This window comes from Pollicipes pollicipes, unplaced genomic scaffold, assembly GCF_011947565.3.
Source record: "Pollicipes pollicipes isolate AB1234 unplaced genomic scaffold, Ppol_2.1 Scaffold_1600;HRSCAF=1878_pilon_pilon_pilon, whole genome shotgun sequence".
NCBI lineage: Eukaryota > Metazoa > Arthropoda > Thecostraca > Pollicipedomorpha > Pollicipedidae > Pollicipes > Pollicipes pollicipes.
The window spans coordinates 8,773,273-8,790,715 of NW_023595962.1; the positions used below are offsets into that span (position 1 = coordinate 8,773,273).

At 47.2% G+C, this 17,443-nt stretch overlaps 1 protein-coding gene across 8 annotated transcripts in view; it reads left to right on the forward strand.

The window, feature by feature from the left end:
- The window catches only part of slo (calcium-activated potassium channel slo), a 97,558-nt gene that overhangs the window by 57,344 nt on the left and 22,771 nt on the right, over positions 1-17,443 (forward strand). For 6 of the 8 annotated variants that reach the window (XM_037226017.1, XM_037225933.1, XM_037226097.1 and 3 more), the window contains 2 exons: positions 9,048-9,098; positions 14,146-14,169. The exons of 1 other annotated variant lie outside the window; for it this stretch is intronic. In XM_037226017.1, coding sequence (XP_037081912.1) covers positions 9,048-9,098; positions 14,146-14,169 — 75 coding nt within the window. The remainder of the gene's footprint in view (positions 1-9,047; positions 9,099-14,145; positions 14,170-17,443) is intronic. One more of the 8 variants, XM_037226167.1, reaches the window with a different exon arrangement.

Here is a 17,443-nt window from a genome sequence, read left to right on the forward strand (position 1 = left end):
AACTAAGCAGGCAGCGGGTGGCAGGCAACACCGCCGTCCTCGTCCGTTGCTCTAACTGGCGGAAGCTTCAAGTCCTAGAGGCGGTGAACATCCGTGACAACCACCCGGTGATCCAACCGACAGTTCAACGCCAGGGACACACTCCGCCTGTTTGGCGGTCCACCGCCTGCAAACAGAATGCCACGATTTCTGACGGAGACTTTATTTGGGAGCTTTAAAGGGGCTTCCCATAATTTTCTCCGAACTACTGTGGTCGGTTCATTGAGATTCGTGTGTGCAGTTGACCTTTACAGAATTCAAGAGAGTGTTCCGCACTTCTGTAAGGTTTTGAACTAACAGCCACGTTGAAGATCATTTGATTCAGTTCACAGCCCTGCCCTTTTTAAGACTTGGCCCGTCTTATTTCTGAGCTATACGCCCGCGAAGATATAAAGACTATTTCGGGCAGGCTATTTTAGGGTACTCAGGCCTTCATGGCGTCATAATGACGTCATTCCAAATGTGTCATTTATTTGGCCATGTGACGAACACGGCCAATAAACATAAAATTATCGAATCGTTCACATTTAGCGCTCGTGAGCACGATTTCCAGACATAACGGTCGTCAATTGGCTCACAATTGTTATGTAAGGCATGGCGGCATCATCAAACAATGACATATTGAGGAGCCTATTTACCAAGAAGAGAAATTGTGCTGTTCAGAGCAGTTTGTTTTGTACGTAAATGCATGCCGAAAGTTATTAGTGGATCAGTTTCATCACATCTGATGTTTTTTTCTCAATATCGTCAAATTTGCGGCATTCTTTTTGCTGCCTTATCGTAATTTTACCAAGCGTTTTCCAGATAAACACAGTATACCCTGTTATTTGAATGGCATATTCGTTTGTCATTGCCTGGCAATGACCTATGTCGGACGAAACCATGCGATGATATTGAGATTTATCATATGTGATTCTAATAAGACAAAAAGTCTTTATTGAATGTGAATTTAAAGGAGGGTATATTGCATAAACATCCTGTCATTTACAAGAACATTTGCATAACAGTATACCCACATGCGTACACACATACATACACATACATATGTATATGCATATATGAACGTTAGCACCTGGTGTCTGCCATTAGGTGAAAACACACACACCTATATATATATATATATATATATATATATATATATATATATATATGTATGTATATATATTTCATTGCCGTTAGCGTTTTGCTACTCCTGAAATAATCATCAGGACAGGTCATGAACTACATTCCTACACATTTTGCACTGAATAAAAAACAAGACTGCATGCCTGAAGCATCGTTAGGCCATATCACCGATATCACTCATGTCCATGCAACATGCAATGAAACTCCGTATGCAAATATTTTAGAACTGCATATTGATTTCACACTACACTTTCACAATTAAAGTCATTTGAAATCACTTGCGCGCACGGACACGTGCAAGCGGTGCGTTTCCAAAGGAAGTATCAATTTATCGTTGTCTCTGGCTTCTAGCCCCACATTACACGTTCGGCATCAGGCGTTGACCATCATAGTGTGAGAGCCTGTCCCTCATATCCCTTGTCTGTTAATTGGCGGATCTTCATATCTGGTGCATACGGCTTCAAGTGCTTTGAGGCTGCTCTTGTGTCACCACGCCACGAAAGTAGCAGTGTTGCGTGCTATCTTTTCTCTCGTCAGTCCAGTGTCATGGTTTCTTTAAGCGTGTCATTTTGGCGTGCCGTTTTGAAAGTGCGCCTTGACTTGTGAAGAGGAGCTGTCGCAAGATCAATTTATATCGATTTGGGTCGGAACTCACAGCTATTAAATGGACGATGATACTCGTACGTGGTGTTTGTCCCTTGGAGACCTGCACGTTTTTAGGTGAAATTGGTATCATGATAACAACGGACGCTGCAGAACTCTTAAAATAACTCGATGCCTTGACGTTATCCTTGCGGTGTGGCTGCGAAACAATTTTCATGTCGCATCATGATGAGCTTTGCCTTTACCATGTGCGAATTTGATATCGTTCGCTGACAGTCAGTTGTATATATTTTTATTGTCGTCACCCAGCTGATGGTCATCTTGTTACGCTTCGGTCAGCTGATCAGTGCCCTGCTCCTGGTGACCGTGGAGTCTTCCTGTCTACTGTTCTGTAGTGATCCTTTCCCATCTCTGTTAGAACAGAAGCGCTTTCAAAGATCCATCGTAGTCATAGTGCAGCTTAGACGTTCCCAACCCAGGGGAATTCCCGGGGAATACGAGGATCTCAGGGGGAATTAAGCTATAGTCAGGTTATATCCAAGGCAAGAGAAGAAGTAACTGCTCAGGCAGCGACAACGGGTGGGTGCCGACTGGTAGGTGATGTTACCAGATGCATAAGTGAGGTGTCAGATGATGCCAGGTGCATGTTGCCAAACAGCGAGCCTCTCAAACAGCTTATCGCCCGCCTTGGTAGCCCAATCGGTTAGAGCGCCTGCCTCTCATCCGACCCGCAACAGGGTCTGCGTGTGAGTCGCTATTAGTCGCACATACTCCATTTTCGCCCCTGGCGGGGGTGACCTTGATGGCATGCGTCAGGTGGCAAAGGCTGTTCAAGGTTAGCTCAAGGTGAGATGAGGTCGGAGGTGGAGACAGGCCGTGCCGAGCATTGCGGCAAAGGTCACAAAGTTACGCCGTTGAGATCGAATTTCACAATCTGATAGTAGTGACACAGTTCGCATGAGCATTACGTTACTGGCAAGGCTTTCTAGGATCAAAGCTCGCTCTGTCATGTCCTACCAGTCTTTCCCGGGAATATCTGTGCTGTCACTCGTGAGGTCACTAGTGACGTCACGAATCACCCAAAATTTGGCTAAATCATCATGCTCCTTAAAATCACCAACATCTTTGAACGATTGTCGCGCTCTCTACCAAAAGTAACGCTTGCTATACAGCCTGACAACGGCTCCATAAAAGGAGTGCCTTTTTAAGCTTCAGAGCGTCATTTCATGATGCCAAGAAGAGTCGCGTAGGCTGAGACCGTGCAAGGTTAAGATCAAGCTGCTTAATCGGACACGATTTCGTCGGGGCTTACCATGCACTCATTAGCTGAGGCTGTATAGTGTTGCTTGTTTCTCACTTGGGTAGGAAGGGGGAATCACGGGGGAATCAAATCCCGCGCCAGTGGAATGGAATCAAACCAGGGTTTTCGCACGTCCGGCGAGGCCACTTCACTAGCAGTAGCCCAGTCCTACGTTATGCCCGTCATGCTGACTTCACACCACAGTCGGGTGAAGCGTGGTGAGGTGAGGAGGTGAGGCGAGGTGAGGAGGTGAAGCGTGCGAAGGTGAAGGTCAAGAAGAATCACTGAAGCTCCATGCGTGTCGCTTAACGACGCGTAACCTCTAACGGTAATCTAAAAACTTAATTGTTCTTATATAATGGTGGTGACATAACTTCATGCTGTGTTACCTACCTCAACTTAAAGAAAGTGAAGCCAATCGATGAGCTCTATCATAGCAATTAAATGCAAGGAAGGAAATGACTTCGTGGGAACATGAGTGCCTAAGCCATCTTTACTGGTGGCAGCACAACTCCGCTACCTGACCTACCATTCATTTTTTCGTTTAGAATTGTCTAATTGATCCCTTGTCAAGCGCTGAAATTACGCATAGCCTCCCTGCAACAATTTCAATGTTATTGCTGAAACTTGGATGGCAGATGCTTCCAACTCAATCCCCAGGCGATTGTGGATTCACCAGTGTTACGTCACACCCCGAACAGGGACCGCCCGAGGCCCGTGATACACCGGGCTTTCCAGCATGCCGACCCCGTGACCTTTCGCCCCTGTGGCTGATCGTTGCCCCTGACGACTGCGCCGCAATGCCGTGTCCCCTGAGGCGTCTGGGGGTGGGGGGGGGGGGGGAGGGCGCCCCATTCGACCTGAAGGGTCGCCGGGGTCAGCAAAAAGCAACCAGCGTGCGTGTAATGTGTGCGGTGCGGCCAGTCAGCAGCAGACACAAAACTCATGAGCCCCCTTAACTGGGTTTGAAATTGTGCCCTTGTAATTGATGCCGTGACATCTTTCGCAACCTCCGAACGACACAAATTCGGTGCTGGATCTTAGCACCGCAAAACACCAACATACGCGCATTGATGCCCAACATGCTGCTAGTGACGCCTGATGTACCTTTCGTCGTGGTCATTGGAGCCTGACGTTGAACTCAGCTGCTCAGACTATATGGCGTCAGCTGCCTCCCGCCCTGGCAAGAAGGACCGGCACAGCGAGAGTCGAACCCGGTACCTCTGGTTTCTCAGACGTGCAGTGGCTCACGCAACCGCGTTAGTTAACCACCACATTACCGGTACCTGGCGCATCTTGCGAGTCATGGAGATTTCTTGGCAAACTGGACGCTGCAGGAGACGGCACAGGTTAAAGGGGCTGCACGAGTTTCTATCCTGAAATGGAGTGCAGTGCTATAGATTTGGTTCATCTGCAAGTAATTTATCGCTACTACAATCACTAATTCACTATCAATCTAATCACTAGTAACTGTCCGTGAAATCAGTTCTCATTGGGGCACCGTCGCTGCTCGTGAAATCCGCTGTTTTGGTAGAGGCGTACGCCATACTGTCTCTCAGGGTCACGAGGTCCGCACTTCTCACATTTGTTACATGCATTAATAGGTACGCGAATACATCCCAACAACCTGGATTTGGAGATCGAGTACTAAATTTGAACAAATAAAAAACATGTGATGAAGCTTTTTGCTATGCCAGAAATTTCGCTGTCCAGCAGCACGATAATCTAGGCCTTTGATGAAACTTTTTGAGTACACCCCCCCCCCCCACACACACACACTGCGAATGCCACCGTTCGCCGCTGCTGGTAATGTACAGCGTCGAAGTACTCAGCTTTCATTACGTGTCGTAGATAATTGACAATTAATCAAGGCTATTGTTTGATGTCAAAGACCGAATCACTCAATTTAATCATCTCTTAAAAAGCAAATTTCATATTCTGTGCGTTCAACGGTCGATTGGTAGAAAAAGGTGTCTTTGTAATACGACAATAAAAAATGTGTACATCGGACGGACACGGCCAGGGAAATGTGGTGTACGAATTAGGAAATGAGCGCGGGGCTCAGTTATGGACAGCTGCTGAAAGTAAGTTTCACGTCATATTTGCAACATTTTTTGCGGGGATATCATGAAGGACTTAGGTCATTCCTGCACTCGAGAGCTTCTCACTATAACATTACAAATTTTTGCGTGTCTTACGACCCTAGGCGTGCTCAGCGTAATGCATCGTTTATCCGCTCAGCAGTTACAATGTTCGTTTGGTAGTGCGAGCAACCACGATTTTTTAATACGAGACAGAGGAAGAGTTTTAGTCTTGGTAGGCACAGAACTGTATACTAGAAACTTGCGTTTCTGTCAGGAGATAAACATCCGACTACATTAACGAATCCAGCTACCGGGTTTTGGGGACCAAGCATTACGGCCAAATTACACAACCTACCCCAATGTTCGTCTGTCCCGGGATTAGGGTCTTACGCCTACGTGTGTAGTGCATTTTGCGTCCGCATTTGCTCTGGCTGCTGTGTAGTGTATTTTACATTCGTATTCACCTTGGCCGCTGTGTAGTGTATTTGATATTCGCATTTGCCCTGGCCGCTGACTCCTGAGATAAGTCAATGAAAACGCCCCAACATAGACAGGTCCGTGACTTACAAGCAAAAGCACGTGACTATCTGGACATATCCACTTGCGTTTGGTTAGTATATGCTGGTTCGTTCTGCCCTCCGTCAGAATCCGTTACCGTCACGTCACCGCGACTTTATATGTCATCGGCATCTAAGTCCGGTTACACCGCCTTTCAAGTTTTTCGCAGTGTGAAAATTTTTATGTTCTCTACTACTCGAACGGGAAAGTGAACTTCTGGGGATGCTACAATTATTTAGGAGAAACGCACCTGATCAAACAAGTTGCATGTAGATATGGAAAAATTTGAGCGATAGAAATGCTGAGGACTTGCGCTTCATGTTGTCAGCCTGCATGATCTTGTGATCAGCGTTTGCAAATACCTAAAAAGGTCTGGAAAGCCTGATGACCGTGCTGGTCTTTCATGCCTTATCATAGTTTATGTTTATCATCATAATCGTACCATTTTTTATTATATAAGCTATAAGTTCACACCTTTATTATTTATCATAGTTCGACATCTTATCATAGTTCAAGCAAAACTCGCCAATGAAGGCTCCGTCGTAACAATTCACGATCGCGATAACAACAGGGATGAGTATTGACCGATGTGACGTCACTATGACCTGAAGGACCTGACCAAGATAGCTGAGTTGTATGTGATATTACCACTGAAGCTGAGTTGTATGTGATATTACCTGCGGAGTTTGCGCTTCTGACGACTGTCGTCGCCGGGCTTGCGCTTCTGACGACTATCGGGGTCAGTCTTGCGCTTCTGATGACTATAGGGACCAGGCTTGGGCTTCTGACGACTTTCGGGACCAGGCGTGCTCTTCTGACGATTATCGTAGACAGGCTTGCGCTTCTAATGACTATCGGGGCCAGGCTTGCGCCTCTGACGACTATCAAGACCAGGCTTGCGCCTCTGACGACTGCCGGGACCAGTCTTGCGCTTCTGACGTCTATCGTAGACAGGCTTGCACTTCTGACAACTATAGTAGACAGGCTTGCACTTCTGACGACTATCGGGGCCAGTCTTGCGCTTCTGACAACCATCGTAGACAGGCTTGCACTTCTGACGACCATCGGGTCCAGTCTTGCGCTTTTGACGACTAGCAAGGTCAAGCGCCGGTCGATATTCGGCCTTTTGCGAGACGAGTTGTGCACTATTCATTGTATTGCACGACCTACATGACATGGCAGCGTTCGTCACATATTCCAAGCATACGTGAAGTTTTTTACACTAATTATTGCATGACGACCATGACAGGCCTTAAGAATATTTTTGGCCAACTTCAGTTATTTACTGGGGTGCATGAGACACAGTTAAGTGAATAGAGCATGTGTTGGAAACACGGCTCAAGCCAGAGGCGGTATGCGGCGGGTAGTGTTAGCTTTCCGAAGATGCAATTGACGTGAGCCTAGTGAAGCGATGGCTGTGTTGGCCCTGTCGTGTACGCCAGCCCTTTTTTGTCGATGGATCTTTGGCGTTTGCAAACAATGGCTCTAATGCAAAAGGCACATGCCAGCTTACCTGCCTAACGTTTTTGCGTCAGACCAAGTTAGTTTTTCCCCGCCGGGGCTGATCCGTACCACCGCATGCCTGCTTCGCCGTGTGTTTTTCTCGTTCGCCGGAAAAAGGACGATGATCCGCTGCCTAGTTTTTTTCCAGATAAAGGTGAGGGCGTTTGGCGCGGCTGTCCTCCGATGCCATTGTTCCTTATACCTTCCGAAGTCTGTCGCGGTCCTGCCGCGCGACTTGGTGCAGTGAAGGCCCCTGCTGTTTTTAAACAAAGCTATAGGCCATTGTGATATATTCATGAGTTTAGATTCCGACATCACGATAGAACCTGAACCAGTCTGTCATCATCTCTCTCCGGCTCCCGCAGCAACTCATGCAGAAATTCAGCATAGTATTCATAGAACAAAAATCTTCCGCTAAGATTTCACGGGAGAGTTGACTCAGTTACTTTGGAGAAGGCTCCTTACCGTGCCTACCGTCCAGGTCGCCACCTGTTGGTTTCGTAGTTTCCAAGAACCTAACAGCATGACTTTAAACGTGTTAAACAGCGTTTTAAATGCTTCAGTAAACCCTAAAAAGTTTGCAGTATCTACTACGTCCATCAATCCTCAATGATCTGCTCAACCAGTCAACGATCAGTTAACAATCCCCATGGAACAGCGCCTCCTCATCCTCTTCCCTGGCTGCATCATTGTAATAACCTTTCGCTGCAATATTAGGAATGTGCTTTTGCTATAGTGTTGCAACGCCGTCTGGCCCCCAGATAGCGCTAGATCGCAGCGTTAGAGCATCAGACATCGACAATGGGCCGACGGTATGTTACAGCTCTGAGTTTAGGCTTAACAATGCGAGCCTATTGTTATCACGGGCTGTCCTATAGTACTTCCTTCATTAGTTAAGCGCTGCCTACAATACGCAGCTTTTGCACGCGTTTGATGTGCACCATTTAAGTTCTAGATGTAGATGATGTTCGATATAATTATAGATGTAATGTTTTAGACTGGGACGTGTGGCACGTTGGTGTCGTGATGTGCATATCATTCGATGGTATTACTGCAGTGGGTATTTCTGTGAGCATATTGGCGCAAACCAACCCAGAGTTTCCGTGGTTGATTGGTGTTCAGTAAGCATATCCGAACTCCCCGGGTATGATATGCCACTGGCAAAGGATGTGTTTACGCTATTTTTATTCAAGCTTAACATCATTTAGCTCGCAAGTTCATTGACAAACCTGCTCGAGCTCGTGCAGTTCATAGACGGTTCTAAATGCTTGGGCAAAGTCCGACTCCATACTTGTTTGTGTGATCTGGGAGCCCGCCTAGCGACGGTCGATGCAGTCGACCGTCGAAATTGCAGCCAGTCGTAGAAGTTGATGACAAAAAGTTATACCCTGCTGGTAGAAGTTGTTGATGACATGTTATACCCTACTAGAATAGCACCCAACCAAAAGACAGGCTCAGCCTCAGTCAGTCAGTCTTACTGTCTGATCAGCAGAATGCTGCCCCATTCGCACAGCGTTGACATCCGATCCCCCGAACGTGATTGTGTTCCCACACAATGAATGTCATGCATTCATTGTGTGGGAACACAATGAATGGCCACACATTCATTGTGTGGCCATTCATTCATTCATTCAACGACACATTCGTTGTGTTCCAACCAATGAATGGCTGCCTCACCCTGCCGTACATTTCCTACTATCGAGCCGATGTGCCTGACCTAGTCTCCATCAACCGGCTGCGACCGTCCCATCCCACAGACCGTTGTCTCCCGCCCGCCCCACCAGCAGACCATTGTCTCTCATGCTGTTCCACTAACAGACTGCTGTCTCTCGCAGTGGCCCTGTTTCGTAAGGGCGTTCGAGCAGTCCAAATGGTGGGACGTGCAAGTACGTAGTGGTTTGTTGGGCCGTGTGCGGCGGTGGTTCCATCGTGCTTGGCGGCTGACTTGGCACCGCATGGCCTCTCTCTCTCTCTCTCTCTCTCTTTCTCTCCTCTCTCTCTCCCTCTGGCTGGCTCTGCGTAGTTTGCGCGCCCAGTGCAAGCTGGCACCGCCTGGCCGAGCGGCCACCGTTTGCTGATGCGTGTGTATGCGCATAGAAACCATGTACACACACCCACACGCACACACATATACACGCAACACACACATGCGCGCGCGCACGCCCGCGCCCGCGTGGACGCGTGCGCTCTCATCACCAAACCTCATTGATGCCGTTGCCCCATGCCTCATTCACGCATTCATGCCACGCAGGTGTCTCATTAACACTGTCTCGGTCTCAGCTGGTGTCCTTTTCACACTGTCGGCCTTAGGCAATGTCTAATTCACAACGGCTCGATCCCAGCTGGTGTCATAGTCACACTGTTAGCCTCAGTTGGTGTCTAGTACACGCCGTTTTGGTCTCAGCTGGTGTCTTATTCACACCGTCGGTCTTGGTTTGTGTCTAATTCACACCGTAGCGGTACCAACTGGTGTCTTGTTCACACTGTCGCGCTTAGTTGGTGTCTAAATTACACTGTCTCGGTATCAGTTGGTGTCTTGTTCACGCTCTCGCCCTCAGTTGGTGTCTCATTCACACCGTCTTGGTCCCAGCTGGTGTCTATTTACACCGTCTGCCTTAGTTGGTGTCTCATTTACACTATCGGCCTTAGTTTGTGTCTAAATAACACTGTCCCGGTCCCATCTGGTGTCTTATTTACACTGTCTGCCATAGTTGGTGTCTTGTTTGTACTATCGGTCTTAGCTGGCGTCTAATTCACACCGTCTCGGTCCCAGCTGGTGTCCTATTCATACTGTCTGCCTTAGTGTTTCATTCACAGCGTGTGCCCCAGGTGTTGTCTCATTCACACCATCTTGGTCTCAGACGACGCCTCATCCAGATGCGAGACGCGTCTCGGTCTCAGATGGTGTCTCAGTCATACTGTGGCCCCAGCTGGCGTTAAGAAAAGACTTTACGTGCCTGTACTGATTCCATTTGGATGCATACGACTATTCCAAACGCCAAGCCTAGACAATGTCGGGTGAGAGTTCATAGCTTTTGACGCCGAATCCCCATGAAGCTCGGCGTATGGCGTGTTACTGACATCAAACACCGGGGCAGCGCCGCTACCGATGAATGGATAATGGGCATTGACAAATACTGGACGCATGACTATGTGCTTTGTGCATTTTTTAGCTTCACCTTGGTTCGACCGGCATCATACTTTTATTTGGTAGGCATACCCGATGAATTGATTTAAAACCAACCAGCCCTTGTTGAATGGGAAGGATACACTTCAATTTAAAAGAAACACCATATGCGAGTGTCATATAGCAAAGACAGCGAACAGCATAAGTGAAGTTGACAAAAACATACAATATGTTTAAAGGCAAATACTATGTTACCATTGCGTGCTTGGATGATTGCAAGCCCATGTATCTGCAGCCAAATGGTTGGCGTAATCGGATGTGTCTCGCGACAACCGTGTGGTTGTTGGCAGCGCTTGTCTCTTTGACTACTTGATAAGCGGCAATCAGGGAATGCACCTGGTCTATAACTGTTGCTTTTTCTGTGCTTCATCGTTGAGTGCTTGTAGTCTGACAAATGCAGAAGGAGGTAATGAAAGTATGTCAGACCACGATGACGGAAAGCTAACTATTGGCGAAGACTGTTATTGACAGGAATAATTCTAAAATGTGGAGTGGTCGAAAGCAAAGATCTCGACAACAAAATGCTCACATGGTGGAATGGAAGCAACTGCACCGAACCAATATCTTGAGTTGTTATGCCGAAAGAAACCAACTGGGAATAAGCCAGAAGGTACTGGTAAACACGAATAATATTGTCAGGCAATCAGAGAAAAGAGAAAGGAATAGAGAGAGAGATAGAGAGAGAGATAGATATAGATAATATAATATATATATATATAAAATATATATATATACTATGTTGTGTGTGTGTGTGTGTGTGTGTGTTGTGTGTGTGTGTTGTGTGTGTGTTGTGTGTTGTGTGTGTGTGTGTGTGTGTGTTGTGTGTGTGTGTTGTGTGTGTGTGTGTGTGTGTGTGTGGTTTGTGTATTATATATATTATTTTTCCTCTTCTTAAACTCTAACGTTGACAACATGATTCAACTCAGATTTTCATTTTCTTCATTTCCATGTTTGGTGAGAAAAGCGAATGCTTCACGTTGCAACGCAGTTCTCATGGTCCTTCACATACATGACCTCTGCTTTGAACGGCTCGTATTGTCATAAGATATCCTAGCAACTTCTCGATATCTTTGCTTAACCAGTACCGGCTGTCATTTTGAAGGGCAGTTTTTCTCAACATGACTTCTCATAACGCCAGCAAGAGAAGCTAAACGGAAGTATTTTTAGGTTTCTTTTTCTGACGGGACGATTTCATTTAGCAAATGAATTGCTTGGACACCACCTTGGACAGCATGGTGTCTGAATTAGCCCATCATGAGCACGTTCCAAAGCATTCTGGCATGACGGATCCTTGACGTCGTTCGCGGCTTTAGGAATGCCTTGCTTATATCAGGGATAAATGTGGATATGAAGACTCATGGAAATTGAATGGCTTTCCTGCGAAACATTGACAGTGCGGTATGAGCTCGGCTGGAATAAACATATAAACTGAAGGGAGTGGAAAGTAAGAGGCCACACACACACAAATGAAGGGGATATAGCTCATTCATTCCATAATGTAAGTGACCAAGCGCAAAATTGTGTGCGCAATGCACGTGAGCTTTAAGCGCTGGTTGCGTTTGGCAAACACCGAGCGGCTAATGCCTTACTCCCTTTATAGCTTACGCGCATGCATTGGCTCGCGTCGTGGCGTGCCAGTATTGTCGGGGCAGTTAAGCTGGAGTATTATATATTGTGTCCCTTTAGCTTGCATTAGACAGGTTAGGATGAGTTATGAGCGGGCTTAGCGTAAACCTTGGAGGCCTCAGTTTCAGATGCCGCGAAAATGTCCCGAAAGCCAAATCTAGAAAAACGGGCTTGGTCTTTTCACTGTTTTATGTCTGTGGGGAGATGAGGGACATGTCGACCCTAAGACATACTCATGGGTTATGGCGTTAAAGTGGGGTAAAAGCCTTGATTCTTGCCAGGCAAAACATGGACCTATCTGTCGATCAATGTTTATTATCAAACATCACGCAAGCATACTAACCGCGAGCGAATGCCAACTTCCAATATGCATGCATGCATAAGTATGCACATGAAACACTTGAATTCACATTTATAACACTTGCAAACGCATTCCGCTATGGCTCAAAACCCGCCAATACCACCACTGATAAAAGCTATTGCAATGAAAGCACTTTGGTTTTGATTACTTGATATAAGAAGCAAAAAATATTATGTGAGCCCGCTACATCGTGCTGGCCCATGTGTGCTACAGTTTATCACTGATGACTGTCTCGCCAAAAATTTTGCTATTCTTTCAATTCCCATCTCCAGCTTTGCTCCCGTCGCAGCCTAGCCGGTCAACGCTTTTGCATTTGAACATTTTCCACGCCGACAGTCACTCTCGGCAATAGTTGTGCCGCCGGTTCCCATTTCATCAGTCTCCATATCAACATATTTTCCCGTTGACATCTATCGTTCGGTATTTTGCCTTTCTATCATGTGCGCTAGGCAAGTTTCCATTACATCATTCATTCGAAAATTGGTTATGTGGTCAGGCTTGATATGTTAGGGCATCCTGCCGTTTGATTAATAGAGCTGTTTTTCCCTTCGCCTTCCAGCACGTCGGCGCCGGGCCGCACGGTCCGTTCTCAGCCCCGCTCATCAGTGACGTCACAGGCGTTGTGTCGCCCGCCTAGAGGCATTCCCTTGTCAGCTGGCTGCTCTGTCCTGGGGGTCTTCTTCTTGGCTGTTCCCTGATTTGTGCGGGATTGTTGCGAGCGGTTGGCCAACTGATTGCCGTTAAAAACGTGAACCTGCGCTCGATCGAACAAAGTGATAGGAAATATGCGAATATTTGGCTGAAAACGAACATTTAGCCTGCCCGCCAGTTCAGATGTGTTGTTTAAGAACCGGTACGTCAAGTGTGATACAAAATTGTGCATGATGGTCCTCATATAAAGATGGGTGACATACACTCAGTGCATATGCACTCTGCTAATCTGTGTCTGTCATGCGTCACGTGATGAAAAATACAGCTATTAAACTTCTAGCCTAAATAATGAAATCTAAGGTCATCCATGCATTCAAACTGGATGAAGGACGGATATGACATGTTGTGTTCACAAGCATCAAGTCAGTTATCGTGTGTCTGTCATTGCATGCGTTTCGGACCGCATAGATTGTGCGGATCTCGTTTTGCCTGAGACCCAGAGTTTGTTGTCTATGTGAACAAACATATCTACTTTCAGTTTATAGCTAGTATGCTTTCCGGTAGAATTTCTTTGCACCGCCATTGTTAGCCCGCCGTGATTTCCATGGCGTTATGCACAACGCTTTTTTCTGGTCCGTCTGTGTAGCCGCACTGCACTACAAGCAGCAAGACATGCTTTTAAATTTGTCGTCGCTGCGCGTCGAAATTGTGCCAACAGGCATGCATTTTTTAATTGCACCCGATAAGTCCCAGGCATTTTTTAATTGCGTCAGATAAGTCTCGTGCAGTTCTGTTCTGTCGCGCCGCTGGCGTAACATCTCGTGTGGCCAACCACCGGACTCGGTGTGCAGTGAAGACACGGCAGCTGTGGCTGGACATGGCTCGCCGCGGCTTGAGCGATTGAACCACGGTGCTAGCAGAGCTACCAAATCGGCCATGTCTGCCGTGGCTACTCGGGTGGTTCGCTTGGAGTGAATCGTTCCGGATCAATGTGTCAACACTGGCTGGCTGGCTGGCTGCTGGCTGGGGTCAAGGTCGGTGTGCGTCGTTCTGTGACCTCAGCTGCCCTCCCCCTCCCGCTGTGTCCCCCTGCTGCGGCGCGCACCAGCTGAAGCCCTGGAGAGCAATGGAAGTAAGTGGATCCCCTGCCATCAGCCAGTCACTATCCCCCGCTTTATCGCTCTCGTCCGCACACCCTTCGCCCTCTCGCACTTTTGCCGTCTTGCTCTCACCCCTCTGGCTGTCACCTTCAACTGCATCTTCATTCTTTCCCTTCTCTTCCGTCAGTTGACGTGGAGAGAGAGAGAGAGAGAGAGAGAGAGAGAGAGAGAGAGAGAGAGAGAGAGAGAGAGAGAGAGAGAGAGAGAGAGAGATGAGAGAGAGAGAGAGAGAGAGAGATGAGAGAGAGAGATAGAGAGAGAGAGAGAGAGAGAGAGAGAGAGAGGCTTCAGCGAATACCACCGTCGAGCTTTTTCTCCTTTTGAGTTGGGTTTGTCTCCGTTTTGTCCGGGCGGTGAGGATATGAGGGCTCCAATAACCGTGTGTCCTTTTCAGCCCTTCGTAGTCTTTGGCTGCTTCTCCTGTAGCACTTCGGTCAACGCTAAACCCCTTGGAACGTCCCTTTGTTAAGGATAATTCCTTAAGTTATTGCTCGATCGCGCAGAATTTGAAAATGCTAAGCATAACACACCAAGCGCCAATTTCGGAAATGTTTGAAAGTATGGCACGATAAACGAGTTTGTCCTTGAGCCATAACGCTTTAAAATGCATGCTATGCAAAACACGTATGCGGCATAGCTGAGATATATACTATAGTGACGCAATATGGGACGCCTCAAGCATTCTCCTGCCTAGCCGTGTGCCAGGTCCAGTCCTGTCCTGCTTCTTTCTTTTTTTTTGGGGGGGGGGAAGGGGCATTTCAGTATATACCATGACACCTATGGTGCTTGCTCCTTTTATAATCATGATGTCAAATCTCAACTTTGCACTCACTCAAGGTAAGAGTTCTGTAGAACTCGCTAAATGTTGATATAACGGAGCATGAATCAAACCAGTTGTCATGGCAAGGATGCAGCACTGTCTCCACCGAGCCAGCTGATCCCAGGCTGTGTCATGCTCGATCAGCCGTCATCTGCCCACACAGCAACCACACGAGCCAGGAACATGCCCGAAATGCAAAGCGTTCACCAGTTTTTTTAAAATCTTTTTTTAGAATTTCACCTGTCATGACCGCACATCTGCAGGTGTGGCGAATGTTGCTGCCAGCTAAGTCCACGAAAGGTGTTCAGTGTTTCTTAGACAGCACCATGACAGGTGTTCAGTGCTTCTCAGATATCACCGTGAAAGGTATACAGTGCTTCTTAGATAGCACCATGAAATGTGTCAAGTGCTTCTCAGATAGCACTTTGAGAGGTGTTCAGTGCTCCTTAGATTTCAGCATGCAGGGTGTTCGTTGTTACTTATATAGCACCATGACAGGTGTTCAGTGCTACCTGATAGCATCATGGATGGTGTTCAGCGCTACCTAGATATCACCATCAAAGGTGTTCAGTAATATTTAGACAAACTATGAAAGGTGTTCAGTAGTACTTAAATAACACCATGAAAGATCTTCGATGGTACTAAGGTACCATTATGAAAGGTGTTCGATGGCACTTAGATAACACCACGAAAGGTGTTCAGTGCTTCTTAGATAGTACCATGATGGCGATGGCGAATGTGGGCGGGTCAGTCAGATTAACATCAGAGCAGGTCACGCGATATGCAGAAGCCAAGCTGTGTGTAGTGCTCACCCCGACTACTCACTTGCTCTGTGAGCAAGCTATGTGTAATGCTCACCCCGACTGCTCACTTGCTCTGTGAGGCAAGCTGTGTGTAATGCTCACCTCGACTCAATCCAGCCCACCCAGACCGCGTCCTTCCTCCATTAGCCTTTTTGTGGCATGGAGTCCACGCCCTTGGGCCAGATGTGAAGGGTCTCTCTTCTTCATTATTTTTTTTTTTTTTGCTAGGTGATTTAACCTGCAGGAAGCGTGCTAGCCCATCACGCACATTTTTTTCCTTGCCAATATATCAGTTTGAGATGTTTTGTCTTCTCCTCAGTCACACGACAAATATGTTAGGAATGAGCAGTCAACATTGACTTACACGGCCTACATCTCGATGAGAGTCTGGGATATAGAGACGCTTGCAGGGGTACACACTCGCCGTTGTTTAGTTAGTTGGCCACATATTAAACATCCAAATACCGTCACGTTATCGATTATCCACCAGGTTGTGAGTAAATTATCATGCAGTCACAGGAATGACCAACCTTACTGCTTTGGGGCGCGATTCAAAGCATACTCTGGTAAAACCTTAGGACCAGTTGTATCTAATGATAGCATTGGGTAGTGTAGCTGCAGCACCACCAATACATAAGGGGGATACTAATTTGATTGAAGTTTGAACCTGGTTGCGCATTGGGTGAGGTTTGAACCTGTGTGCCACTATAAACTATGTGATGCCCCGTTTCCCAAAGTCAAAGTGCGCTTCGAAAAACGTCCCTGTGCTAAATGCCATATGGGAGAAATCAAAGCCATAGTGTAACGGTTCGCTGAATTCACGTGTTTCAGCCTCATGTTTGTAAATCATTTTCGTAAATGGTGTTTCAAACTCTCGTAGTTTTCATTACACAAACATTTTAACGAAGAAGTGTATTGCAAACATGACAGAGCGCAAACACACGTTGGAAAAAGTAAGGCTAATGAAAAGTATGTCCTTGATAGCGATGCGCCGGGTGTCGAATACGATTTCTTTCGTTGGCGCGGATACTCAAAATCAACATCCTGGGCAATTCAAAAGGATTTGAAGAAAACTGGTATCAGCAATGAAATCCGACGCACCTGACCTGAAAAAAGATGAAAAGCGCGAAAAAAGGCGGCATGCTCCCTTTAAACCGCTGCAGGCAAGCACCAGCCTGACCGCGGAGGGAGCCATGCAACAGACCCAGGGCGTACCCAGTGGCGGACTAGCCGGGCACGGTTTATGCCTTGCGCTTCTACGCATTACGGCTCATGGACAAGTTCACTGTGTGTCGTCCGAAGGTGACCGAATGTTCCGCAAACATTGGTGTTGTGTACGTTGTCAGCATTTTAAATGCAATGCGCTCGAGCAATAGCTTCAGGCATAATCGATAGAGGGCGGCTTGGAAACTACCGGGGTTTAACGGCGGCGGTTAAAGGAGCGGCTGCAGCTGCCCGCCTGCTTTGTGATCAGACGACGGCGTCCCCATTGCGTTCTTCGGATTCATTCCGTGCCGGCTAACGCAGCTGGAATGATTCCTCAGCTCGTGCCGCACACGGTAGTCAGTTCCCAGGCGTGCAGCGATTGGCCAGGAAGCGAAACAGCTGCTGTAGCCTGTTGCT